At 39.6% G+C, this 26646-nt stretch overlaps 2 protein-coding genes across 8 annotated transcripts; one reads left to right on the forward strand and one right to left on the reverse strand.

The window, feature by feature from the left end:
* Nucleotides 1-263: 263 nt before the first annotated feature.
* LOC124069325 (CTD small phosphatase-like protein) lies at nucleotides 264-15974 on the reverse strand. Of its 2 annotated transcripts, XM_046408395.1 has the most exons (8): nucleotides 15049-15974; nucleotides 7218-7375; nucleotides 7046-7078; nucleotides 5984-6085; nucleotides 5146-5202; nucleotides 4662-4754; nucleotides 3925-4110; nucleotides 264-3435 (listed from the first exon to the last, which is right to left on the reverse strand). In XM_046408395.1, the coding sequence occupies exons 1-8, from the start codon at nucleotides 15122-15124 to the stop codon at nucleotides 3310-3312; spliced, it is 831 nt and encodes a 276-aa protein (XP_046264351.1). In that variant the 5' UTR covers nucleotides 15125-15974; the 3' UTR covers nucleotides 264-3309. The 2 variants fall into 2 exon arrangements, with proteins under 2 accessions (XP_046264351.1, XP_046264352.1); XM_046408396.1 differs by lacking the exon at nucleotides 7046-7078.
* A 60-nt stretch (nucleotides 15975-16034) lies between these two features.
* On the forward strand, nucleotides 16035-26500 carry hhatla (hedgehog acyltransferase like, a). 6 transcript variants are annotated; one of them, XM_046408389.1, is made up of 14 exons: nucleotides 16035-16277; nucleotides 16681-16958; nucleotides 18006-18133; nucleotides 19509-19576; nucleotides 19695-19808; nucleotides 20366-20386; nucleotides 20633-20827; nucleotides 21416-21625; nucleotides 22024-22195; nucleotides 22372-22516; nucleotides 22630-22665; nucleotides 22783-22984; nucleotides 23068-23209; nucleotides 23549-26500. In XM_046408389.1, exons 3-14 carry the CDS (start codon nucleotides 18028-18030, stop codon nucleotides 23689-23691), a joined length of 1554 nt encoding a protein of 517 aa, XP_046264345.1. In that variant the 5' UTR covers nucleotides 16035-16277; nucleotides 16681-16958; nucleotides 18006-18027; the 3' UTR covers nucleotides 23692-26500. The 6 variants fall into 6 exon arrangements, with proteins under 6 accessions (XP_046264345.1, XP_046264346.1, XP_046264347.1 ...); XM_046408390.1 differs by having other exon boundaries at nucleotides 16902-16958; XM_046408391.1 differs by having other exon boundaries at nucleotides 16035-16254; nucleotides 16902-16958.
* Nucleotides 26501-26646: the final 146 nt, after the last annotated feature.

Below are 26646 nucleotides of genomic sequence, written 5' to 3' on the forward strand. Positions count from 1 at the left end.
GCTGACAGAAGACATTCAGCATTCCTCCATAAAAATGTGCTTTATTGTGACGTCTCAAAAGAAATTAATGACAAAGTGAATAAATTCACTGTAAAATATGCCAACAGAACACAGTAAGACTCTCTCTCATGACTTCTGGAGACCATGTCAAAGACATCCTCAATCACACCAAGTTGAAGTGATGATCTTTGGCCTTAATTCATGTACCGTATCGGATATTTGAATTTAAAAAACAAAAACAAAAAATAGACATGACAAAATTATTTCAATGAAGCCTTTTATTATGGAAAGAAAGAAAAACTGATGTTCAGGATGACAACACGCAACCAACACTCAAACTAAGCCAACAAGAACCAACAAGTGTTTTAAAAAAAAAAAGTGACTAACTTGTGACTTGAACTCAAGTGTTGTGGAACTTTGGCGTTAAATCAATACAAAACGATGAATGTGCGATTATGAGTGAGGTGATACATAAAGAAACACTGTAAGGAAGCACAAACAAGATGCCTGTGCATATGCGCGTGCACACACACACACACACACACGTCCCCTGATAGGAAAGACGAGACCTGACTGAGAACCCTTGCCAAAGGCAAGAGAGAGGAAAATTACAAATCTGAATGGAAAAGAAGGGGGGAAAAAAAGCAGGATACAATGGGTAATATGTAACTTCTCAAACCAAATACTGATAAAAGGTAGGTAGAAAAATATCACAATGATACAAACATTTTCAGAGAAAGGTAATCATTGAGAGGTTGAGAAGAGTCGGCCAAATGCTTCTTATAAAAAGGACATTGCACTGAAACCACCAACACAAATGCTTATGCAAGAGAAAATATTTCAATACGCCTGAAGGAGCAGCAGCCTCTCAACTTGGAGAAAAAAAAAAAAAAAAAAAAAAAAAAGGAAATTATGATGTAGTGTAGGTCTTTTTAATGCAACATCATGACCCTTAAACCAAGCAACAAAGCAAATGAGGTTTGTTGGAGCGCACAATCCCTTGATGGGCCCAGAGAGTGTCTTCATGCTTCAATTTCTTGTTTCACAATGTTAATTCACCTGACCCAATATGGTCTACATACATGGCCAAGCCGTGTTCACACTCCATAAGAAAATACTAATGAGACGACACTGAAAACGCGTAGCTGTAACGTTGGAATTAATGAAGAAACATTGCTTTGTGCCTCCACAGGCAGTAAGGCATCAATGCCATCATGAGGTTCTTCAGTCCTTTTGCGGTGCCCTAGTAGTGTTTCATTTACAGCTGGCCCCTAGCATCTGGAGGCTGTCTGGAAGGGCCAAGACTAAGCCCCCATCTGTAGGTTTGGAAGGCGTCCTTTTTTTACTTCCACCCTCAACAAAAGCTGATGGCAATGTACTTCACTATACAAGATTGCTTGGCTGCTGTGGCTGAAATAGACCAAGCAACATTTAAGTTAATCAGTATTTTAATTCTAATAAAAAAAAAATCATTTTGACATTCTAATAATTTAATTTGGATTCAAAAAGGACTAAATTACGCATGTGCCCAGTTTTCAGAACAAATAATGAGTAAAATGAATGTTTGAAGGTCAGAGACCTCCAAGTCATTGTAATAATCAGACCAGCCTTCACTGTCAACCAAACCTTTACTGGCTAGCTGTGTCAAGTGCTCCAGACACCCAAACTAAACGCTTAGGATGGAAACTGTCCCAGAAAAGGTTATTGCCATGGTAGCTAATGTTGCAGCATTCGGTTTGTGTGGCTCCACTCAAAATGTAGGCACTGAGGTGAAGAGCAGTTAAAGAGAGTCTGGGAAGGTAAACACCACCCATCGTCTCCACCGGTTTTACACCAGGGCTGGACGAGAGCGGGCCAACATCGTACGCAAATCAGGAGAGAACGGTGTGACTTGAACACTGTCCAGACTCGGTCCAAAACTATAAACTATATTCCCAAAAGACACAAACCTCTTGAAGAAATAAAAACATGGCACTCGACCCATTTACTGTAAGATCCCACACCATCTGAAGCAAAAACAAAGGGGATACCTTTGCAAATGTGTAAAATTCTGGAGAATTCCCCCAAGGACAAAGCTGCACCACTCATGTGTGCCAAAAAAAAAAAAAAAAAAAAAAGGAAAAAATGTGGGCTAAGAGCCAGTCATATGAGAAGCACAACATGACAAACAAGGACTTCATAACATTAAAAACATACAAATGTATTTGACAACTATTTGTCAAAAAAATAAAACCTATAATGCTATACTTACTACTAATGGTTTAACAGTTATAGCTGAATCCCTGTTAAAGATATGAAGTCTGTTAAAAAATAATTTTGTTATTTGGCAATAATAAAACGAGATAAGGGGGATAATGCAAGAGACACAAAATAAATGGCACAATTTTATCTTAGCTTTCAGATTGGAGTATCAAAGCAAAGAACTACTGTACCTGTAGGTGGGGCATAATGTTCACTATTGCAAACATACTCCTTTGCCTAAAACAAATGAACTAGTTCTACATATAATGAAAGCAGAAAGAATCAAAGTCATATCTATATAATGGCACAAGCATAGTGGGAAAAAAATAGAGAATACTATGACATATGACTAAGACATTTACCCAGCGTTTGATGATGAAAAAAAAAAAAAAAACTAAGGTAAAAACTTTGTCAAGATGCTTCTGTGTCCACTTTAAAGCATATTGTGTGTGAAGAGACTTGCCATGTACAAAATATCTCCCCATATAAACAACATTCACACAAGGCACTTCATTCAGTGAGTAAGAAAAGAGTATCACAGTCCTTCCTACTACCAGAAACTGCCTGCATAGCAACAATGCGAGGACGAAATCTTTTCAGACTTTTGTGTGGCACCACAAAAGAAGTTTCAGGAAATAAGTTGGGTTTTTTTTCTTTTTCTTTTTTTGGTTTTCAAACAAGCACTTCAACGAATAATAAAATTTTGTTGGTTTGAAAATAAAGACCAGAGTTCATTCCTCTTAGCATTTTGTCCCCAATATTATGAACTTAGGATGCTCTGTACACTTTCTGGTGTGGCTTTTGTCAAACACAGTGCTCCTGGGATTTTTTTTAGTGTTATGGGGTTTTTTTCTGATGGCACTCAGAAGGCAGCCAGTCCCAGGAGGTGAGAGCAGATTCGGGGTTACATGAAGGTTTCCACAGTGAGACTCCAGGGCGTCCCCTTGGGGCAGAGACAAGAGGGGCGCGTGTGGGAGGATCTGCCTGAGTCTGAGAGATGTGGCTGTAGAAAAGGGCAGAGATTGACAGAGAGGGTGGAGAGCACAGGTGGTGCTGTAGTGTGTCCTGCTACCTGCTTCTTAGATCCTGCAGGACCCCGTAAACCTCTTCTTCTTTGCTGAGTCCCTCAAAGAAAGGCAGCAGATCCAGGAGCTCTGTGTCATTCATATCGTCAAACCAGGATTGGACTGGGACCTTGAGAGATGGGAAAACCACCTACAGTTAACTTTTCTAGCAATTTAGACCTTATTGCCAAGATTGCCACCATATTCTACCAATACAGCAAGGTAGCAACAGGGTTTCAGCAGGTTTCACAAAGTTAAACTTCAGACCTTTTAAGACCATTGGAAATGCAATTTAAGACCTATTTCACGTCCATACTGGCAAAATGTGAGAAGAATGTGAAAAAAATAGGAGTCAATTTATTCTTTGATGATGCTTCTGATATGAATACAGACTAATACTGAGTAAGGCAGGTGTGAGTGAGGCGACTTTATGTTGTTCTGTTCTAAATTTTCGTATGCAAGCGTTTCTTGAAAAAGTTTCAACAGGCTTCAAATGAGCACTTAATCCACTGTTCTTGAGACAGATTATTACAGTAACATAAATAGAAACAGGTTATATCCTGCTTTGCTTACTACACCTTCTGAATATGACAATTATATTAGTGATTTAGGAACTCACAGCATTTTCTGGGTGGAAAATGTAGGAGGCGGGTGAATTGTCAACAATGATGACGTTGCTGAGCTCTCGTCCCAGCCGGCTGAGGTCTTTGACATAGTTCCCTCTGTGAAAAACGCAGGATTCTCTAAAGAGTCGTGCTCGAAAAACGCCCCATTGGTCCAGCAGGTCTGCCACAGGATCTGCATACTGTCCAAGCCAAACAAACATAGAAACATGGTACCTGTACATTACACATGTTCATTTCACTGCTGTACAAATCCAAATAAATGCACAAGTCAAAGTGCATGTTATAATGGAAATCTTTGTGGTTATATACCTCAACTACAGTGCAAACAAAACAACTTGCAAAAGCTACACTATTATTCCAAAAGGAAGCAAAGCAGGTCATCTTTCACATGAGCGTTCACCTGACAGGAAAGGTGTCTCAGGAAACACTATTCTATGATACCACGAGCACCACTGACACATAGCTTTTCACTCAGGACGCGTAACATCTGATACTACAGAGATATCAGGCCCTTATTTTTTTATTTCATTCATTAAACTTACCCATGCATTATTGGCTAAGATGTAAGAGACACAGATGGAGAGCGAGGCAGAGGAAGTGTCAAAATTCATACAGCAAGAGCAGATGAAAAACAGAGAACACGAAATAAAAAATGTTGTTCTATGGCTGCCAGTGCCGTGTAACTAAAATCCATTTACACACAGAAAACATTGGCCGGGTCCAAACACACCTTGGCAAGACTGGCTGTAAAGAGCACACATTCAAATAGCTCTCCCATCTTTTGAAGAAACTCATCTACATGGGGTCGTTTCAGCACATACACCTGAAAAGACACACCAGATTTAAGGTTAGAGAAAAACAACATACATGGTAGGATGCGAGTGTCAGACGAAATACAACTCAAAGTATGAAAAATTCATGCTGTTTATTTCTTGCATTTCTTCTTTATTTCTATTATCAAAACCTTCAGCTTGGTTGAACACCTTCTATGAAAGACATCATTCACATTCACGGTTTAGAAGCACTCTTCTCTTCGCCCAGCAGCTGCCACCCAGTGCAAGTAATCATGAATAGGCCAACCAGGATACACACAGCCTATCCTGGATTACTTGAACTGGATCACAGCCATTCTCTTCAGGATCTTCACATAAATGAACTAAATAAAAGAAGGTATACTTCAATAAACATGTCCTTTTATAGTGTGTGGACAATACCTGATGAACGGTACCATCAATCTCCACTGGAACAATAAAATCAGCATTGCTGATAGGCTAAAAGAAGAAACACAAAATATTAGTGTGATTAGAACTGTTGGTGTAGTACTACAACGGCTCAGCAGAGGTCCTGCTAGGAACACTAAACTTTGCAATTCATTCAGATTGTCAAATATCTTTCAGAAGAAGAAAATAGTCTCTTGTTGCCAAAACAAATTCTTCCTTATTGTCTTTCTTCCTTCTGCACCCTCTCTAGTAATCTAACAAGGTGGTCGTCCTCCAGCTTTCTTTATGTGACAGTGCTTGCTCAAGCTGAAGAAGAAATTGTATTAACTGCTGCTGGTTGCCAACATCAGTTGCCCTTCAGACTTTCCTATTACCATCCTGCTTATGTTCCGAGTGCACAGTCAGGACTGTAATATTGCTGCTGTTCTTACAAAGGCACATCCTCCACCACCTGCTCCTCTCTTGGCTTTGTTTACACTGTGACCTAATGGAGTTGATGCAGCTTTGACTTCCTGCAGGTTATCAGCTGCGTTTTGAATATAAAGACAGGTAATATCAGATATAAAACATGTATTACTATCACTGCAAAGTGACTACTTACAATATGCTCTACAATGATGTAGGAAAATGGTCAAGAAAATGCACTTTTGTTTTCAGGGTAGTGAGAAAGAACTTTTTTTAGCTACAAACTGCATTTTCAAGATTTCGTTGGTCAACCCGTGACTGTACATGGAGGTTCTTAATAAGCTCACACTCAACACACAGCTTACAATGGCAGAAGTATGCACAATATCAACAGTAAACCTTAATTTGAGGATCAGTCTCCTCTCACCTTGAATGAGCTGTGGACAAGCGTTTCATCCAAGTCAATCACCACACACTTTTTGCCGTAGTCAGATATTATCATCTCTGGTAGGAGGTATTTGGCTGGTGGCTGTGGGGTAAAGACAAGGCAGGCAATGTCAGATATATGGAGACAGGGAGTGTGCGTAAGAGAGCGAGTGATTGAAAATATATACTTTGCATAAATTACTGCGCAAGGCTGAGCAGGCAAGCCAGCACCATCTTAGGAAGAGCTTTTCCACAGTTGAAAAAGAAGCTGAGATAAAGCCATGTCTGAAATGATGTTTTTAATGGACCTATCGTTTTAAAAATAACAACCTATGGTATTCTTCACCACTGGATATTTCCCCTGCTACAAACGCCTATTCTACTCTAGTACTAGATTTTTGTCACATCTGTGCCAATTAAATACATTTCTTCTCACATTCTCACAGACAAAGGCCATGCAAAGGTTAGGTGCTGCTGTGGAGCAATGTTAGTATTTAACTCAAACCATTTTCAGTTCAAAAATGCCTATAAAAGGATGAAGGGAACTATGCATCAGTGCAGGAACTGTGCTGTATTAAAAGTCCTTTCATTTTTGATGGATCTGACGACCTTCATGCAGTCACTGATGGGTGATTTGACCAGTACATTGGTCAGACCACATACAATTCCTTCCTTGTGTGACAGGATGAATTAGTTTCACCCCTTAGTTGGGGAAGCAACCCTTAAGACTAGGAGCTACTGTTTATTTATCAGACAAGGGAGCAACTGAAGTAAGTATTAAAAAATATTTCACACTTGAATCACTAGACATTTAGTGTCACAATATTTCTGGAAGCATACAAATCACCAAGTGTCACTCATGCAGCTCAGGCACTGAGGCACCACAACCACAGGTTCATATATACCATCCACACAGCCAGTGCGATGATCGGCTGAAAATGAACGGCAGTACAGTAGCAGAGCAAAAGCTCTCAGAGGAGCACTGGGGCCCACACAGACAGGATGTGCTAGCACCAGCCCACTCAGCCTGCATGCAAAGGAAAAGAAAAAAGGCAATACATACACTAGGGACAGGGATGACCTCGACCTGGTCACACTACAATACAAGAGATAGACACACACACGAAAACAGGGTGAGGGGTAGGAAGGAGAACAAAGACAAGAGACTGAAAGGGTCCACAAGGATGCAAAAAATAACAATGAATCAGCATGTGTTTAGTTGAGGAGCAGCCCACCTTGGGAGGCGATCCGTTCTCCTCAACAGGTGGAGGCAGAGCGCTGGTGTTGGTGTTGGTGGCTGGTGGTTCCACATTGTAGTTGCGGAAGCAGCAGAGGAATGTGCTGAAGATGCTTCGACTCCTCTGCTTCTTTAGGCTGCTGTTCGACTGGGATGCTGTCAAAACAAAAGGAAGGGGTGGGAGAGCGGAGGGTGAACAAGTGGATATGCAAATCTATGTTCTGTCATAAAAGTGGAAGAGGGTGAAGCTGGGAAGCATTTACATTTGGTGATTTGCATGTTGAGCTGCAGATACCACTAGAACAACTGGGAACAAACTGTTACGTTGTTGTTAAAGTTCTCCTAAGTTGCCAAAGCGGTAAAAGCAACAATAGGTGAGACCTTGACAGTGTGATTAAATGGCATTAGTGTTGCTTTTGTTGACCCAGCCTGGCAGAAGCACTGATCAGAAAATAACTTGGCTGAGTGGGTGACTTCATCAGTCACACATAGCGACAGTTCAGAGTGTGCTCTGCTCTGATTGCAATTCGCCTCTCATTCCAGGACTACAGAGCAGGGCTTAAATCAGACACTGAGCTTTTATTAATAGTGACATGTTGGGAGCTGCCCTCCTCCCTCCTCCTTTTTGTCCCGTCGTGGATACCATCACCCGATTGGCCTATGAGTCTCCATTTTGAAAGTTTGCTTACGTTTCCCCTCCCATGTTTCGGCTGGCAGGTGAGTGACTGAAGCAGCCTGGACATGCACAAGAGTTGAGAGGAGGAGGAGGAGGAGGAGGAGGCAGAGGAGGTGGGAGGCCCCCAGACCCTGCAGAGCCTATACAAGGCTGCATTCCTCTCCACCCATTAGTCCCCCCCCCTCGCCTCACAAAACACGTTTTTGCAGCTGAAGAAGAGGAAAGAACAAATAGCATTATGTCCTGTCTTTCGGCGGCTTGATTTTGGAAATACTTCAAATGATTTTTCATAAAAGCAGTGTCAGGACAACAAACTCCAGACAACCCTTACAAATACTAGAACTATTTTTACACCAGCCTAGATTTGTCAAGTGTTTTTCCAACAAAACAGTGCTACGTACCATGGTATCCTGAGACCACAAGAGCAGCCAAAGTCTCATATCACGTCATGAAAGGGCATAATATGGAGTTACCACACTGAAGGTTACTTCAATTCTATATTCCGCAGCTAAAAATACTCATGAGAACAAGAAAGGTATCAGACACTGACAGAATAACAGCAAGTCAAAGCTACATCAAACACTATGACTGCTCTGTCATTCCCTCTATCACTGGGTTCCAGTCACATTAATTACTGCCTTGCAAGCTAGGGCATGTTGTGCTGGGTATTTAGATTACATCTCATCTGTGACACAAGCTCCTCCTGGAAAAGATGGATTACTCAAGTTTTAGTTTGAGTATTCAAGTCTAGTTATTAACACAATTCTTTTGTTAATTTATACTTATACTCGTAATAGAGTACATTTAAAATAAAAAAAAGAAAGAATGGGCCAAGTTAACCGTTTTGTAAGAAATTTGACCGAATCCTCTAGAAAATATCAAACGTTTACTCAACACTGTCTTAACCACCAAATGCAAACTAATAAACTTATATAGACATTTATTTCTGGCAATATCACCAAAGCATATAATTACAGAATGCAAGAGCAATGCTGCAAGAGGATCATGTCTGTTGTGGCCAGTCATATACGCCTGATCGAAACCTAAAAATAGAGCAGGACAACACTTCACTTACTAACTGGACTTTGTCTCGTCACTTCACATGTACCTTCATGTAAAACTGAGACAGAGAGGCAGTAGTTGGGTTCCCATGACTTAACAATACAACTTGCCAATTTCTGCACAATAACCTTAAGAAAACAGCCAAGACTACTGAGTCCTGCACAGAGCAGAACTGGACCTCAAACACACCACTAAGCTGGGGTGGATGGAGGGTAGTAAATTCACTATTGACAGTGTAAACCTTGTTACAAGGTAGAGTCCAGTTCCTTTTTTCACATCTTTCCAATGTTTCATTACCTAAAAAATATTAACCACTTATTGGGCACAGCAACATATTCCATGCACTATTCCTCTGGGTCTTCAGGTAGAGTATATTCAGCACTGGGCCAGCCACATACAAACACTCGATGAATCATTAATCAGTAGGTGTGACAACAACTTCCAACCTGGATCTGACCAAGAACAAGCACCTCTCTCTCTAGCCGAGGATGCATGTTGTGTTCTGGATTCATGGGTTGGTTTGTTATTGTTGACAGATCATATAGTTTTTGGCTAAGAATCAGTCCAACACAGTGAGAAGCTTAATCACTCATACACTATGTGCAGTAAACAGTGCTGTGCAGACTTAAAGCTTTGTACTTGGTCAGTGAAGCACTGAACATTTGTCTAAATAACACTATAAATCTCACAGTGAATTTACTTTCCACATGTATAGTAATTGCATCAATAGTAAATACCCAAGTCTTATATCTTTACTCCTTTAATCTACAGAAAAAAATGTAACACAGTCCAAAGGAGTGAAGCCTCCCAAGGATGTTAAATACATATCAGCAAACGAAAGGAGTGTGATGAAGCAGATATGATGGCATAAGATCAAATGAGTAAATAGTTAGGAAAACAGTCTAGCAGAATAACATCTACAGATGACCGGGCCTGGCTGATTATCACATCATTTTTTACAATCATCAAAATCGTTACTTCACATGCAATTGCCAATTTTTTGTGTGCTACTTTTGCTCTGATGCAACTGCCTCTCTCCCTGTAGTCACCACTCTGTAGTCTCATTCAATGTCCTGCCCACAGCACACACATCTGATTGGTTACATGTCACGAGGAATAGCCTATCGACATGGAAGGCTACTGTATCACAGACAGGCAAAGAGGAACATATGCAAACACTGCAGCTGCACCAGTACACTGAGGTGAGTTTCAAAGATAAAGCTGCAGATTTTGCACATGTTGCAATATCACAATCTTATGATCTATTTCAGTAATGACAAGCAAGCCCAGTTCCCCAGTTCCATCACTGAAAACACGTGATGTCACAGCTATCGGGCAAGAAAGTTTCTTTGCTGATGAGCCTCATCCATTCCCAGCAAGCAAGTCTCAACAATTTATAAATGACATCTGATTGGCTAGCTGCTGAGCCGACTCAAATTTCAAACAAATTTCAGTTTTACATGTTGTATTTACTTTTTGATTTTACTTGCGGGAGCTAGTTTGTCTATCTATCTGTGTATTCAAAATTTCAGTTAACTTTAAAAAATATTCTGCTAGGAGATTCCTGTCTTTTTTTTAAAGATAATGTTGAAAAGTTGTCTTTAGCTGCACTTAATTAACCACATGCTTAAAGGAACTGCAAGAAAGTTTCATGTTGGCGTTCATGCTTTTGTCAGCAGCAATACCATACTGTAAAAATCTTGCAAAAGCAAAACTACAAATGTATTATCGTCAAATTATACTTAAAGTATAATATTAATAGGTACTGGCTGAAAAACTGAAAAAAACAAAACAAAAACACAACTTTTTCACAAGTGTGAGGAATGTTTACGAATGCACTTAATGCACTCACAAGCATCTATCAGCCTCCGCTCCGCAGTCTGATAAGCTCTTGACCATTTATGGATCTCTGCCTCAACAAACAATGTATAGTTATAATAAATAAAAGCAAACATAATCCAAATTTCTACTCCCTACTACCACCACCAAAACCCAAAATGAATGAAGCCTGGTATTGCTACCAATCTGATTGACAGATATTTCGATTACCTTACTAAACACGTTCACATGTAACCATATTCACAGATAACCTTGATCTATCTGGACTGTGGGAGGAAGCCCACACATGCACAGGGTAAACTCCACATACACACATACCTAAATCCACCCCTGTCCTGTGAATTTAAACTGAGGACATTCTTGCTGTGATACAACAGTGCTAACCACTGAGCCACCATATGACCCTAAACAGGAACCGCACGAAATAAGTTAACAGGCCTATAATATGGTTGAAATTTGACAAAAACCTGTTGTTGCAGAACCCAAGGCATACTACCACCACATCTTGAATTCAGTGACGACAGAAGACGGTGAAGGGATCATATAAGAGACACCTATTCAAGAATCAACTCTAAATATTTGAAACACATTTTCATCTACATGTTACAAAATCCCAATGAGGCATAAAATGACCCATTAAGACCAGGGCTGTTATTTACTTTTGAAAATCAAGTTATTGTTTTTTTTCCCCCAAAACTAAAGCCTAGTATGAGTGTGAAAATGAAAAAAAAAAAAAAAAATCATCGTCGTCTATGCAAGTAGTTATACTTGTCCTCGAGGTCAGCGGTACTCTAGCCCCGCAGGGCAGTGATTCTATATTTAGGTGGCAGCTTGGCAGCCGCACCAGTATGAAAGGCAGGCACATGTTGTAAGACAGCTAGTAAAGGAACACCGAGAGCAAAGGTGGTCAATTTTTGTCCAGACTGTTTGGGGCCTGTTCAAGCAATGGAAGACTACCTGTCAAATTCCTATAAGACAGCTGCTGGGATTCAACATGGCCTACATGTTGAAGTGACTTGCAATAGATAAGGTACAGTCAAATCATTGGCTGACTGTAGAATAAACTCAGAGAATAAAGCTAAGAAACCATGGCATCATTGCTCTATAACTGGGTTTGGGTAATAAGGTAGAATTTAGGCAATACTGTTTCCACCAGAGAGGGGCTATCCCTTAAGATATAGACACTTGGAATGGGCGTGAGTACTCCAGTAGTTGATTTTGATGTCAGTATTTGTCCAATGTATATCTTACTCACATTTTCCCAAATAATAAATACATTAAATTCACCTTTTTCTATAATCAAAGTTTACTTTGATGAACTGTACATAATGAAAGACAGACAGATCTATCTTAGAAAACATTCAGTGGTTTCAGTAAGACATGATCTGATCTAATGTAACCTTAAACTTGCAAAGGGCAACTAATTCAGTGAACAACTGAACAACAGCGATTAACCATTTGCACATTAAGCACAAGGAGAAAACAGTGAAGACAGATAAGAGGCAATGTCTCATCACCTCATTGGCTAGCAGTGTTAGCATGTGCCACTGTGACCCACCAGGACAGAGAAGATTAGTCAGCTTATCAATATGTTTTCTTTAAGCTTTGTGGAAAGAGGAAGCTTTTAAAAGCTGATGGCATTTGCTGAATCTAAATGCAAGCTACCATTGTGCATCAACCAACACCCACAAGAGTGGAGAAGATGTGTGTGGAAAGCGCTGTGCTAACAAGGTAGCTATTACTACTGACAAAGGTGTTGAAGATGTGTTGCTGAATCTAACACTTACACAATAGTGTATTCATTTCATACTGTATCCCTGCATTAGATTTTTTGGCAAGTACGCAATAATAATTTAATGTGTGTACTTGAATATGGATATTACTTAAAATGCCAATCCCTAGCAGACACACTGGATCCACTGACAAATATTAAGTCAATGGAACCCATTCAATTTCAGTGGAGAGCAGGAGATGCAGCTGCTCAGCCAATAAAGGGATAAAGAATGGACCTCTAATTTGTGTGATTTTTATATTACACTGACTAAAGGCAGGCTGGTATTTACCAGTATTACATATATCATGATAAAGTAAATTCGGGCCATATCACACACACACCTTCCTACCTAACACAGCTTATGCCTGTGCCCTCAAACTTAAATCTTACTGTTTTCAAAACATCCAGAACAAATGGAAGCAAGAACATGGCCATATTATTTCTATAATGATGGTAATATTTGACTTAGCCCCAAGGGAACAATTCTGCATGACTCAGAGGTAGAGGCAGAAATCACTGTTCTATTTTATCCTCCAAATCATAAGTGTCCTGCATAACAGGCAGCTCTTTCTCAGGCTAACAATAGGTGGTGTGTGCGTGTGTGTGTGTGTGTTTTTAAGAAAACTGTTACTATAACACTGAATGATAACTGGCCTACACTGTTCTAAGAAGTTCTAAGACCTACAGTGAGTCCTTAACTAGTGCTACACCACAAATCCTGAGCTTAAGAGAATAAAATTATTTCACTACACACTTACTTTTTGGTTAAATAAACATATAAATTAAACTGTCAATCTTTAAATTTCTCACATAGTCTATAAATAAAAACAAATCCATTTACAAGCCAAAAATGATGCCTTACATTTGCTTACATTGTCTGACCAACTGCCAAAAGATCAAAGGGAAAATAAATAAATTTACAAAGAAACAAAAGAAAATATATTTAAATGAAACCACAGCATGCTTGTCTGACATTTTATGACATCCACTCAATTCTAACTAATAGCAGATGAATTTCCCATCAACTAACCACTTAATTTGCAACCATAATTTGAGTACTAGTCATAACCAGTGACACTAAATGACTTCACCATCACTTTATCCCAGCTCAATAACAAAATTCAAGAACCAAATAAAGACAGGCACTTCTGATGTCTTTGTAATGTCTTGCTGTCTTGATAATATTTTTACCAAGACATAACATCAAGCTGCTTGTAAAGTGAGCATTACACCACAGGGGAATCAAGGAGTAACACACACTACTGTACATTCATATTACGTGGGTCAGCTCCAAACTACAATGGTACTCATCCATAACTTGCACATACCCACAATGATAATCTCACACGACCCACACATACACTTGAGTCAAACAGAATTCAGAGTAGTTTCTGGGGGACACCTTTGTGCCTTCAGAGGAGAATCCATTGTTGTGCTTGAAAGACTTAAGTTCTCGCATTACTAATGGTCTGACAAGTGAGGTTTGAGATGTGATACTGATACATGTCCCATGGGCCTGGGTGACCCGGAAAGTGACTGAGAAGGCCCACGAATAGAAATGAATGGACATTAGCATCAATGGTCTTGAAGCAAAGATTTTATCTTCATTGTTGGTCGTGCTTAAGAGTGAGTGGAAAAATAAATAAAGAGCAAAGACAGATGGAATGTAGACGTGAAAATGACGGCACAAGAGATCATTTCAACCCTGAGCCGTAAATATGAATGCTTACCAACTGAACTGGTAATGAATATCCCTGAATTATACACAACACAGAAGGGAAAACGGATAGCAATGTGAATCTGTGCATCCTATGAGAAGACCAAAGTGGTGATGACTTTGTCACATCAGTTTAACGTCGTCTCGGAAATACTGTGCTAATTCACTACACCTTTTACATCCAATTTTGCTGACAACAGATTCTTCGCAACTGCCCGCATGCTTGCTTCTTCATTTAAAAAAAACTTTTTGCTATCTCTCAGACCAAAGCCCCAAGAAGTTTTGTTCATAAACTGAGGTAGCTATCAGATCTCTTTTTTCCCAGTTATGTAGCCAAAACACAAAAGACGAGTATTTAAAAAACATATTTATAAGCTTAACGTTAGCATAACAATTCTTTGCTAGGAGTGAGCAACTGCTGTTTCACAACAACGTTGTTAATGCTAATTAAGCCTACGTTAATTGGATAAGACCACACGTCTAGACACAGGAGCGCTCTAAATACTGAACGGGCATCAACCACATCAAGACAGTTCGATAACGTTACTTTATTCGGGACAAGACCCTTGTAACACACTTGTTGCTTAATAATAGTTTTTTCACCAACGTTAGTTACGTTTCCAGGTTTATATAAGACTCTCACAAACGGGAAACCGGCGGCTTCAACTACTAGAGAAGCTAGCAAGCGCGAGCTAAAAGCTAACGTCAGTGGAGAAAAGTCGTTAGCCAACCAGAGTTCACTATAATAGACTTTTCCTTACCTTTTTCTTGGTTAAATGATATTATTTCCTCCTCCTTCGGGTTGGAAACTTGGGTTATAATGGACGTGTGGTCCATTTAGGCGGGTGGTTATTCCTGTTTTGTTTCCCACAATGTTATTCTTACTACCGCGCTCGCTTCGTTTGCTAGCTACAGTTAGCTAGCTGTTTAAGAGGTGGATGACCAGCCAGCCCACAAAGCTAGGCAACTGTCCGAGGTGAAGTCTTGTGGCAGCGGTGGTAGCCAGCCAGCTAGCGCGGTGGTGAATGGAACCCGGTGAATGGCTGTCATTTATGGCTCTCCGCAAGATATCATCGCTGCAAACAAATGTTTTTGTGAGCTAAAAACCTAAAACCTACCGACGTTGAATTGCTAACTAGCTAAAGTTAGCAAGTAGCGAATTAAGCTAGCTGAGAAACTCCGATCATCCAAAACGTGAGGCCGTGTATGGAATAACGTTGAAAACACTGGGAAGCCTGTCGGAGGATTGTTCTTGTCCAAAAAGAAAAAAAAATGTTCCACGTTAAAGTTAGCGAACACTTTTAAGCAAACAATTCATATCTGCTGGCCCTACATTCCCTGTGCAACATGGAGGCTTTATGTATTTTGAGTTGCATCTGAAGCGGGGGCACTCGGTGGGTGGGGGCGGTTTGTTTCTGTGATGGATTCTCTGAAGCAGGCAGCGCAAACTCAGCGAGAACTCAGCCGCACTACATTGCTCAACTCATGCAGTTGGCTCGACGCGGCTTTTCCAAGTTTCCCTTTCTCTATAATTACTGTTGGTCTCACGCAACAAATTATAGCGCTTTATTATTAGCATACAAAGAAGAAGTTCAATCATAACACACAACGTGTAACTGAATATGACAAAACCTAGCTATGCCTTCAACATGCACCAGAGCAAACAACAGCCCCTTTAACAATCCAAGCAAATAGTTGACGGTAATCCAAAACCCTTAGGTGAATGTTTTGTCCCCATGTGCAACCAATTTTAACAGACCGAGAGCGACATCTAGTGTCTAATTAAAAAACTGCATCTTGGATACCTTGCATCCGTAATGCTAAAATATACCACACACTGCCTGCATTTGTATTCCATCGCCTCAGCCGCAGTATCGGATTTGGAAGATCCTTGATGGCATCTAACCACGTCTTGGTCCACTTTGTGTAGGCTATTTGTGTCTGAAGATACAGAGTGAGATCACTTGGTGTGTACAGTTGACCGTTACCGGTAAGCTATTTTGTCACAAAACTGCATTTAATAAAGGACTGAAAACTTCAAAACATGTAACTTTATGATGGAAAACGTACGACTCCAAAATATGAAACGTAAACAAATTCCTGAGGTATTTTCGTGCCACCACAGAAAGATCATATAGAAAAAAAACACATACAGGTAATTGCTTCTGTTACTGTGAAATGTTTAACATGAGAAATTCGGAGTGCGTTTGTAATTGCTAAGTCCGATTTGATTTAGAGGCTACACGGTGGTTTAGATTTCAAGCCTAACCCATTGTTGTTGTTTTGTTTTGTTGACTGGAGAACCATCAGAGGTTTGGTGCTGTAGGATACTGATTGATGCAACTGCTTTCCCCTCATTTTAAACCATTATCTTAAGTGTTTTTGCGTTCCAGTAAGGTCTGATGGACTCGGTGCGGACCACCCCTCACTGCGGTACAGTAGTGAAAGATAAATATATCCCCCCCACACCTCCTCCTCCTTTCGTGGAGTCCGCAACATCCTGGCTGGCCGTGGCTGGTGATCGCAGGCAGCGGCAAGCCCCCTCAAGACGGATGAATTAGAAAAACCTGCTGTAACCGCCGGCACCCTCTTTGCTTTTATTTGTTTTATATAGTGAAGAGTCAAGCTGTAAACACTGCTGCCATCACCCTGAGTGTGAAGCGGATACAAGGTTAGTAAAAACAAATCTCATTTGTTTGTATATGGGGTTAAATAAAAGAGTGAGCTTAACAATCGATGCATAAGACATGTGTGCTACCGGTCGTGTCGGCAGCCCGGAGCAGTGACACAGAAAACCTCTTTTGTATGCAGGACGCTTTGCTGGGGTCCTGCTTAGCCATAGTGGCACTTTGGAATGGACAGAACTTGTTAGTGCAACTCCTTTAACTTAATCTCAAAGTGCGCCACATGAGCCTGACACACACTCTCTTATATGTATATATATATATATATATATACACACACACACACACACAGATAGATGGAGAGACAAACACAACCAGGTTCAAATGCAGTATTCTCCGCTAGAAAGTAACTGTGTGTTTTCACACTCCGATGCACCATTCTTGGTCATTCCAGTCAGTGCTAAGTATTCTGTGAAGTGAGTCCCCAGCGGCTCTCAGATCACATAGCACTGCAGCTGCCCTGCTGTTCAGCAGACCAACTGCAAGGGCTATAATAGGAAGAAGAGGTAGGGTTGCGCAGCTGACGATGCTGATTCCGAGGAGCCAGTGCTCCGCAGTACTATTTAAGTCACTGCCCTGTCGATCCTAAAGGCTTATTAGTAAAATGCCACCTTTTTAAAATACCTTGGTCTTTATCTGGCATGAAGAACATGTACCGTTTGGTTTTGCTACCGGCTTTATAACCACCATAACGTGTTTCTAAATGTATACATGTGGATTTTAAAAAGATACATGAATTATTTATTGTGCTTGGCTGTGTTGTAAAACGGTTTCATTCCAAACCGAGCAATCTACAGCGATGTGTATAAGCCTCCAAAGCTTTGGTGTTGTTGTGTATCAAATAATGCTTCTACACTATTATCTCAGATCTGAATAAAAAATCTTCTTCACAGTAATCAATGGCATCTAATCATTATCCATAAAACTCTGGTTCCATTACTGGCTTTATATGTGTCTGTATTTTCTTCATACAAACGCTGTTTGCTGTCATTCAGGTCTAATATAGTGTGACTGATTGCTTTTCAACCTGTTAGGCTTCCAGTGTGCGGATTCACCATGGGGATCAAGGCTGCCCTCCCCAGATATGAGCTCTATCTCTACACAGCTGTACTCGGCGTGGCCTTGATATGGGCAGGCAGTTGGATATTTGAAGCTTCAAGTGGTGAGTGCGCGGCATGTCAAGAGATGAGCAAAGTACATATACACTGTTAGTGTGAGTCAGAGAGAGGGCCCAAAATCAACATCATTGCTGAGTTTGTTGAAGTGCACTGAAATCCTTTCATATTTATTGAAGTCACAGCAACAGGACAGTTATGGAGCAGCTGCATCAGAGCTTTACCAACTTTATGAGAAAAAAATACACCAGTCAACACTTCACGCTGGAAAAATGCACTTAACGATAGAAATTTCCTATTAAAATCTAAATAAAAACAGTTCTATGTATAATGCTGCTCTCTTTAAACTTAAACTATAAAGAACAAGGCTCATTTAGCAGATTAAAAGAGACCACTGTTCCCTAAGCAATTCCCGTTTCTATTAATATGAAGACAATTTAAAGTTGCTCTAATTACTTTGGTAATTGTTTTCCTGATAGAGATATTTCAGCCTAAGACTCAGGTACACAGAGCCAACCAATTCCAATCTACTCATAATAAAATACTTCCAAATGTTTGCATGTCTTCAGTCAGTTTAATGTTGAAACTCTTCACACATGGATGTGAATGGACTGAGTGTAATCTGGTGAGTGGTACTGTCTGTCACAGCCTGTGCAGAGTCATGCTAACAGTCATCAGTTTGTCCTGATTCCCTTTCTTATTGTCTGACTCTTAAAATGGTCATTTTTGGCTGCTCAGGTCTGCATGCTACAGTAGCACTGTACACTCATAATAGAAACCTGGACCTGTTCCCAGAAATAAGAGGCTTTCCCTGACTGACCCTCACATTTTGATATCCTTTTTCATGGCCATTAGTGTAATAAGGCAAAGCCGTAAGAGCCACCGTGAGGGCGCCTGCCAGTCGCATTTGTTGCTGTGTACAGAATGTTACAACATCCCTGCCATATTTTTATTGTTATTTTCATCATTTCTGTGTTAGTGTTTCGTTGAGGATATTTTTGTGAGCTAATCTCCTAAAAACAGCTTATGACCGTGTGAGTGTAGATGTCAGCCTCAAAAATAGAAAAGATCCACAAGGAGTGCATTATGTAATATCTCATGTTATTAAATGGACTGAATGTGCTCTCACACCTTAAATTCACTGTGAATAATCCAGCAATTACACCAAAGCTGTTCAACATTTAGCTCTTGTTCTTAGAATGATTATTGCAGTTCACACTGACTCTAAAAATAAATGAGTTTAAGCACTCCTCAGCCTTTAAGAATTGCCTTATATTATCATATAATGAGTTGGAATATTAAGATAAGACAAGGTAAGATAAGAACTTTATTGATCCCGCAGGAAATTGTTGTGCCAGGGTTGCAATACGACGACGCAAACAAAAGTGCTTGAACATCCTATGTGTTTTTTTCTGTATTCAGAGAATGTAAACAGAAAGGCCTTCAGAGAAAGTGTGAAACCAGGATGGCATTACTTTGGCAGGAAAATGGTAAGTTGCTCATATATTATCCCTTTATGTATTTCATTGTGTTCTATAATTGGACTCACTAGTGCAGGATGTCAAAACAGAGTGGTGTCCATGTGTCATTATTGCAATCTTCCTTCAGGATGTTGCGGACTTTGAATGGATCATGTGGTTCTCTACATTCCGCAATCATATCCTTTTTGCTTTCATTGGTCACGTTATCTTCGCCAAGATATTCACGCTGCTAGCTCCAAAGGTGCGTGCATGTGTGTGGATGTGCATGAGCTAGCACTGTGGTCTCACTGCATACAGGTACAATGGCATGTCGTTTATTACTGTATGTGTTTGTGTTTTTGTATATATAAACATGTGTGTGTGTGTGTGTGTTTTGGCACTTGTAAATGAACACAAGCTTTGCTACAATCATCACCATACATCATATCTTATTTGATATGTGATATAAACACATTTAAATGTAAAGCTAAATTGTGCAATTGTGATCTGTTAGGCCTTGAGCTGTGCAAGTAATTCAGTTCAATTCAATGTAATTCTATTCTGTCATGTTTTATTGAGCAAGAACAATTTGTCATACTGTCTATCCAGGTCTAACACATTATCGACTTGATGCATGAGTTGCTTTCTGTTGTTGACTGTGATGTGGTCTGTTGAGTGTACCAGTGATCCTTTCCTGTGATTATATGGACATATTTAGAACAGTTCAATGTGTTTTAAACATGTTTTCTGCCTTGTTTCTTAAAACAATTCAATGTGTTTTAAACATATTTTCTGCCTTGTTTCATGCTTGCAATGAAGATTGGTATGGATGGATGTAAGGTAACATTAATAAACGTGTGAATTTCATAACATCTGTCACGTGTTTGATTTAAACCATTGATATGTGGAAAGTTAATTTGTTTTCCCCATACAATTTAATCATTCCATCCTAAGTATATCCATCATTGTACATACAACTGTGCTAATGTACTAACACCACTCATGTGTGCTGCATTAAGTCATAAATTGTCTAAAAATCCTGTCATTTCATCACACTGATGCTGGCCTCTCTTTCTTTACCCACAGCACAGATCCTTGATCTTTGGTATGTATGGTGGTTTGGCAGTCCTGGTCACGATGGGCTGGACCTTCATGGCTCTGGTTCTGTCTCACTGCATCATACTCTACAGTGTAGCTCTAGTAAAGAGCAAGTGGATGTGCTTTGCTGCTGGTTTGACCACACTGGCCTCCATCAAGCTGGAGCCCTATAACTCCTGGCAGGTCAGTGGGTCCATAAGCACTGTTTTCTCTAGTGCCTGGGCCGTGGGAAACTGAAGCAGATATATGTGTTCTGCACTTGTAAATTTTATAGACTGTAAGAAAGTTCTTCAAGCCAATTTTGTAATGCACAGGCAGACACTAGAAATGTTTGAGAACTGAAGTGATATAATAAAATTTTCTGTCAAATGAATGAGCTGAATGCGTTGCATGGCTCTTCCAGGAAGACCAATGAAAAAGACTATGCAGTAAGGTGGTGTAAGCAGTTTCAGCACTTTCAGTCAAAGCTAAAACTGTGGATATCTAAGAGCTCCTTAAGTAACAGTGAATGAATGAATGAATGGCTGATGATACCACAATATACTATACTATGTCATGTAAAATTACAATATTGATATAAGTAGTAATATAGTATTTTTATATAATTATGTAATTAATGTAATATGTTAGGTATTTTCCTACCTCTTCTGCTGCTTCTAATGTGATAATAGTAGTAATATATGCAGGTGTATTGCTGTGAAGTGCTTGTTACAGTATGCAAAAATTAAGCCAAATGACGATGTTTGAGGCCCAGAATGACTCCTCCTTCAGGAATCTTTGGTGACTGGCTCTTTTGACCTGCAAGACATCCTGTTCTATGGAGGCTGCGGCTTCAGCATCATGCGCTGTATGAGCTTTGCACTGGAGAACTGTGAGAAGAAGGATGGCAACTTTACATTCTCTGACCTGCTCAAATACAACTTCTACCTCCCCTTCTTCTTCTTTGGACCTATCATGACCTTTGACAGGTATCATGCCCAGGTGAGGATATAAGATTCCACTGAAAGTGCTGGCCCATTGGAAGAAAAAATAGTAAAAGTGAAAAGTAAGCAGTCATCTTTAATTTTACAGCAGATATTAAGCCATTACTCACAAGTGCACATTGTACTAGAAGACTCCTGAAGGCTCATATAATAGCCACACATAATGCCATTGTTTAAATATTTCAAATTAATGCAATGATGACTAGAGAGAAAACAAGGAGTTCAGGAACACTTTCACTGTTAAGATTTGAGGGTCCTGGTTAAGAGCCTTGCCACTCAAGGAAAAACCTTTGAATGCAACAATAACTAGACAATATCTGATTACTAATACATAGGATATGGAAAATATTGCAAAACAGTGATGGCTCGTGCACAAAACTGTTGGTAATTCCACAGGCAAACAACACCCAGCTGATCCGTAAGGAAAGAGAGATGTGGAACATCATCACCAAGGCCTTGGTGCATCTGGCAGTTATCCTGGTGGTGGACGTCTTCTTCCACTACCTCTACATCTTGACGATCCCCAGCGACATAAAGCTGGTCACCAAGCTTTCTGACTGGTGTCTGGGTGAGTTAGATATGCATTTCCACATTGTTTTTATGTGGGTGTGATCATATGCCTGGCTCACATCCAATATTTACTAAGGAATACTTAAGAACTACTATCTAAGATTGGCTCTATGTGTCACTTTTACTTCTAGCATTAAATACTTTATCAAATGTGAAAATTGTGTAATTTTGCAGCTGGTCTGGCCTATTCCAACCTGGTCTATGACTGGGTGAAATCAGCTGTGATGTTTGGTGTCATCAACACTGTGGCCACACTGGACCACCTGGACCCTCCTCAACCTCCCAAGTGCATCACCATGCTCTATGTCTTCGCTGAGACGTACGTGTGACTGGGATCACTTGTGTGCAATCCTAAGAAATCACTGTGAAGTGTCTTCGGTGACCTTTGAAATTCTATAAAAATGTTTATATGGAAAACTTCTGTCTTTTTAGGCACTTTGACAGAGGCATCAATGACTGGCTGTGCAAGTGAGTGTTTTAGAACACTTGTTTAAATGAAATAACTTCTGCATTACTAAATAACTTCAGTCTGCATTTAACAATTTTGATTCTTCATCATGTTGCGCTTGGATTATAATTTTGCAGGTATGTTTATGACTATATTGGTGGGGATCACGATAAAATCTTCAAAGAGCTCCTGGCAACCTTCTGCACCTTCGCTATCACCACCTTGTGGCTGGGCCCATGTGAGCTGGTTTATATCTGGTCCTTCTTCAACTGCTTTGGCCTCAACTTTGAGCTGTGGGTGGCCAAGTTGTTCTCTCTTCCGCCATTTTCTACCATAGAGGTGAGAAACACTGAGATAAATCACCCTCTTTCAGCTTTTGTGTCATTTTTGTGCTATTTCTCTAAATATACCACTGTATCTAGGGTGCAATGGGTGAAGCCATGTCGCGCAGGATCCGTGGTGTGTTCAATGCTGCTAACTTTTGGGCCATTGTCCTCTACAACGTTCTCTCCCTGAACAGTTTGGACTTTGCCAAACTGGTGGGAAGACGGCTGATTTTTAAAGGTAGGGAACAAAAAGGGTGCATTTTATAAAATTAAACCCTCAGGCTGTTCTGTCAGTTCTAGTGAAAGTGAGAACAGCACAGACAGACGTCAAAAGCAACAGAATCTGCAGAGGCACTATCCTCCAGATATCACATTGCTTAACATTCTCTTTCTTTCACATAGAATAAAAGAATCTTCACTACAGAGCATTGGGGGGTTCACTGAATTATCTCCATCTCCTCGGGGCACAGCTCAATGACAGCTGCATTTTCTTAAACTCATACTTTTCTATTCTTATCCCTTCTCCCTTTTTCTCCTTCACTTCCTCTTTCTTTCCCTCTTTGTGCTTTTCTTCCAGGGTTTCCTCTGTCCACCCTCTCAGTGTTACTTGTGACCTACTGTGGCGTGCAGCTGGTGAAGGAAAGGGAGAGACAACAAGCCCTGCTGGATGATCCGCAGCCGATAAAGTCGGTAGATGGTGGCAAAGAAAAAGCTGAATAAACGCACAGAAAAACTGACTTTCACAGACTTCGTGGTCAGCGGCCCCCCTCACGTTGTTCCATCCTCAACCTTGTGAACTGCGCCAACCCAGACTGCAACAGCCAGTCAGCATCTGTGTTGTTCACAAGCCTGTGTTTGTGCTTGTGTTTGAAACAAAGCAATGTTTTGAACTGTGAAGAATCCTCAAGTGCACTTGCTGTAGATAATTACCACATCCTTTGGCACAAGCCCACCGATAGTGCATTTTGTACTTGTATTTTCTCTGAACAAAAGATTATTTAGCAAATGACAGGCCTGGCAATTATTTATGAGGCTATAAGGACATACAGTATTGTAAAGGAGCACCCATTGTTGAGATGACGTTGTCTCCTGTGTTCATTTTTGATTTTTCTCAGATTTGGACATTTTTCCTTTTACAAAAAAAAACATCATCATTATGAACACTTTTGTCAGATGAGGTCTTAATTTTGCCTTAGTCGCCTTATCATGTTTAACAGTGCTGAAAGGATTAAAAACTTGAAATCAGGGTGCAATATATGTAGTGCAATGAAGAAAATAAACAAAGGGTGCTATGGAGATCCTCCACATAGCTTGCAGCTGATTGTAATGTATATTTTATCTGCTGTCACTAAGCAATCATACAAATCGCAATGTATAGGATAGTCTGCTTTAATGTCGATGGAGAATGTATTTGAGCTCTGATAATGTTGCCAGTTTCAATGTTCAACCATCCAGGGAGCGACAGCTTTACTGGGCCACCATATTGTCTACAGAAGATTTCTGTAAATGTACCAGTTAAGCATCCCTCCACTAACGCCTTCACATGATCCAGACCCTCTGTTTACTATGAAAGGCAAAAAGTTCTGCAGGGAATATGGGTCAGTCTTATCCTGCCTGTCAAAAAAACCTGCTGTGGGTTTTCAGTACAGTAGGCGGTCACTGAGAGTTTATACAGATTGTAATGTCTCTTTTCACTGTAGGGTGTTTATTCAAAGTTTTTATTCAAAATTAAATTCAAAATTTAAAATGTGAATATTTGCATGGTCGAATGGATAAGCATGGTCTGCATAAAACAGTTTATCAATTTAATTTTTAAATTGATGGAAATTTTTAATATGTTGATAAAGGCTGTTGGATTTTATTTGTATGTTACATGTCATCTATCACCACAAGGTGGCCCAGTTTGACCAAATTTCATCAGTGAATCATCACTCTGCAGGAGTTTGAGACAACTTCCACTTTTACCATAGGCCTTTTTCTTAAAAGAAATATTCAGATGTCAAAGTAGGAAATCATTTAACTGCTCCAGTTTCAGTGTCTTGGTATTGTGATGCTGGCTCTCTCTCTGAGCCATAAATCAAGCGGAGCTATTGTTAATGTTATTAGTAAAATTTGCTGCTTTTTATACTATGACTAGACAGTGTCTGCTGTGACAAAGGCCTGTTGTCACCAGTGCATGTTGTTTGGTGGCATCATGTCATTTCTAGTAACAACCATTTGGGGAATGATGATAATAATTCATAGGTGTAATCGATAAAGTTAACTGTGTTCTGAATTCTGACTTACTGATATGATGTTGCATTTTAGTTAATGTTATTAGTTTCACCTGTGCTTTTCCTGATATGACGAGCTAAAATCCCTGCTGTGATACGTCTGAAGATCTTTTCTGTGTTCATAACACATAACCTGACACAGATGTTCCTCATAATTACTAACAGGTGAGACGCTCTTTATATCCTTATTCTTTCTTCAATAGTTCATCTTGCAGTTGAAAAATGTGTATTAATCAATAAAAACTTAAAACTCAGTGCAAATGTTTAACGCTTAACAACACTTTGAAAGGTCAAATTTCAAAACAGTAAACACATGAAGACAAAAAAGGGGAAGAATATGTTTCATATGTTATCCTAAAGGTATTTCATAATTAAATCTCTGTTCAAATGATTCAAATGATTCTGAGATCATTTAATCATCTTCATTTCATATGGTGTCATTGAAATCAAATGGTTTTGTTTTTTGTTTTTTTTTTTCAAACTTTCCAAACCTGATAGCATTCTTACAGTTCAGGCATTCTTGTTTCCATTGGTCTTGTCATATCTTGTGGATAAAGAAAGGAGCATTGTCAGACAAAACATGAATAAGTCAAAGTGGACGACTTTGTCTTTCATAGATTAAGTTTCCGCACTAGACTTGGCTTCTGTTTTAATCTTTAGAATGGGAAAATTGCCATTTTCAGCCAATAGGTGCCAGTGTTGTTTATCTAACTGGATTTCACGATTGTGTGATGAAAAGAAACACACCAACCAAAAATGAAAATTCAGTCATTATTTACTCACCCCCTTTTTAATGAAGGTTTTAAGCTGCTTCAGTGGTACTGAATTTTATTTATATACTTTTGACATTTTTCTGAAGTATTTCTTCAAAACTGGCTCCACATATTACACATATATAACATGTGTTAGCATATATCATATTCAATAAATGAAGTTGGCTTGTTATCTGAAAGATGATTCATCTGATAATTTTGTATGGACTTGATGTCTTTAACAGTTTTTTAAACAATTTATAATCAAACTATAATTAAGAGTTCAACTACATGTGTTTGAACTGACATTTTCATCAGTTTTATATATTTATTTATTTATTTTATGAATGTGAGAGAAACCCTGTGGTGATTTAAATGGAAGAAACAACCAAGATATCTGATGTATATCACCTGCTAAATAATAATCTGCGTCAAGTGATGCGTTACACTAGTGAAGTGTGTCATTTAATGTTTTGTAATCAGGGAAAGATTAAAAATGATGCTGTGAACAATACATTTAAGTGTTGCTGCTGTTTATTTGTTTCATGACACAAGAGTTTGTGCTCATATCAGGTGTCAGGGGATGTCTATTATGTAATCTTCTAGGAACTACTGTTATGTTCAATCTATTTACAGAAACAAAAACAACT

The sequence above is a fragment of the Scatophagus argus genome, chromosome 13 (genome assembly GCF_020382885.2).
Source record: "Scatophagus argus isolate fScaArg1 chromosome 13, fScaArg1.pri, whole genome shotgun sequence".
In the NCBI taxonomy this organism is placed as follows: Eukaryota; Metazoa; Chordata; class Actinopteri; family Scatophagidae; genus Scatophagus; species Scatophagus argus.

Bases quoted from the DNA above. Each gene is read 5' to 3' on its own strand.
- LOC124069325 (XM_046408395.1), bottom strand. From the start codon at position 15,124: ATGGACCACACGTCCATTATAACCCAAGTTTCCAACCCGAAGGAGGAG. The intron at 7,376-15,048 runs GTAAGGAAAAGT...TTGTTTTGACAG, and splicing joins ATCATTTAACCAAGAAAAAG to CATCCCAGTCGAACAGCAGC. The intron at 3,436-3,924 runs GTGAGTTCCTAA...CCATCTCTCAAG, and splicing joins TTTTCCACCCAGAAAATGCT to GTCCCAGTCCAATCCTGGTT.
- hhatla (XM_046408389.1), top strand. From the start codon at position 18,028: ATGGGGATCAAGGCTGCCCTCCCCAGATATGAGCTCTATCTCTACACA. The intron at 20,387-20,632 runs GTAACATTAATA...CTTTACCCACAG, and splicing joins TTGGTATGGATGGATGTAAG to CACAGATCCTTGATCTTTGG. The intron at 21,626-22,023 runs GTGAGGATATAA...GTAATTCCACAG, and splicing joins TTGACAGGTATCATGCCCAG to GCAAACAACACCCAGCTGAT.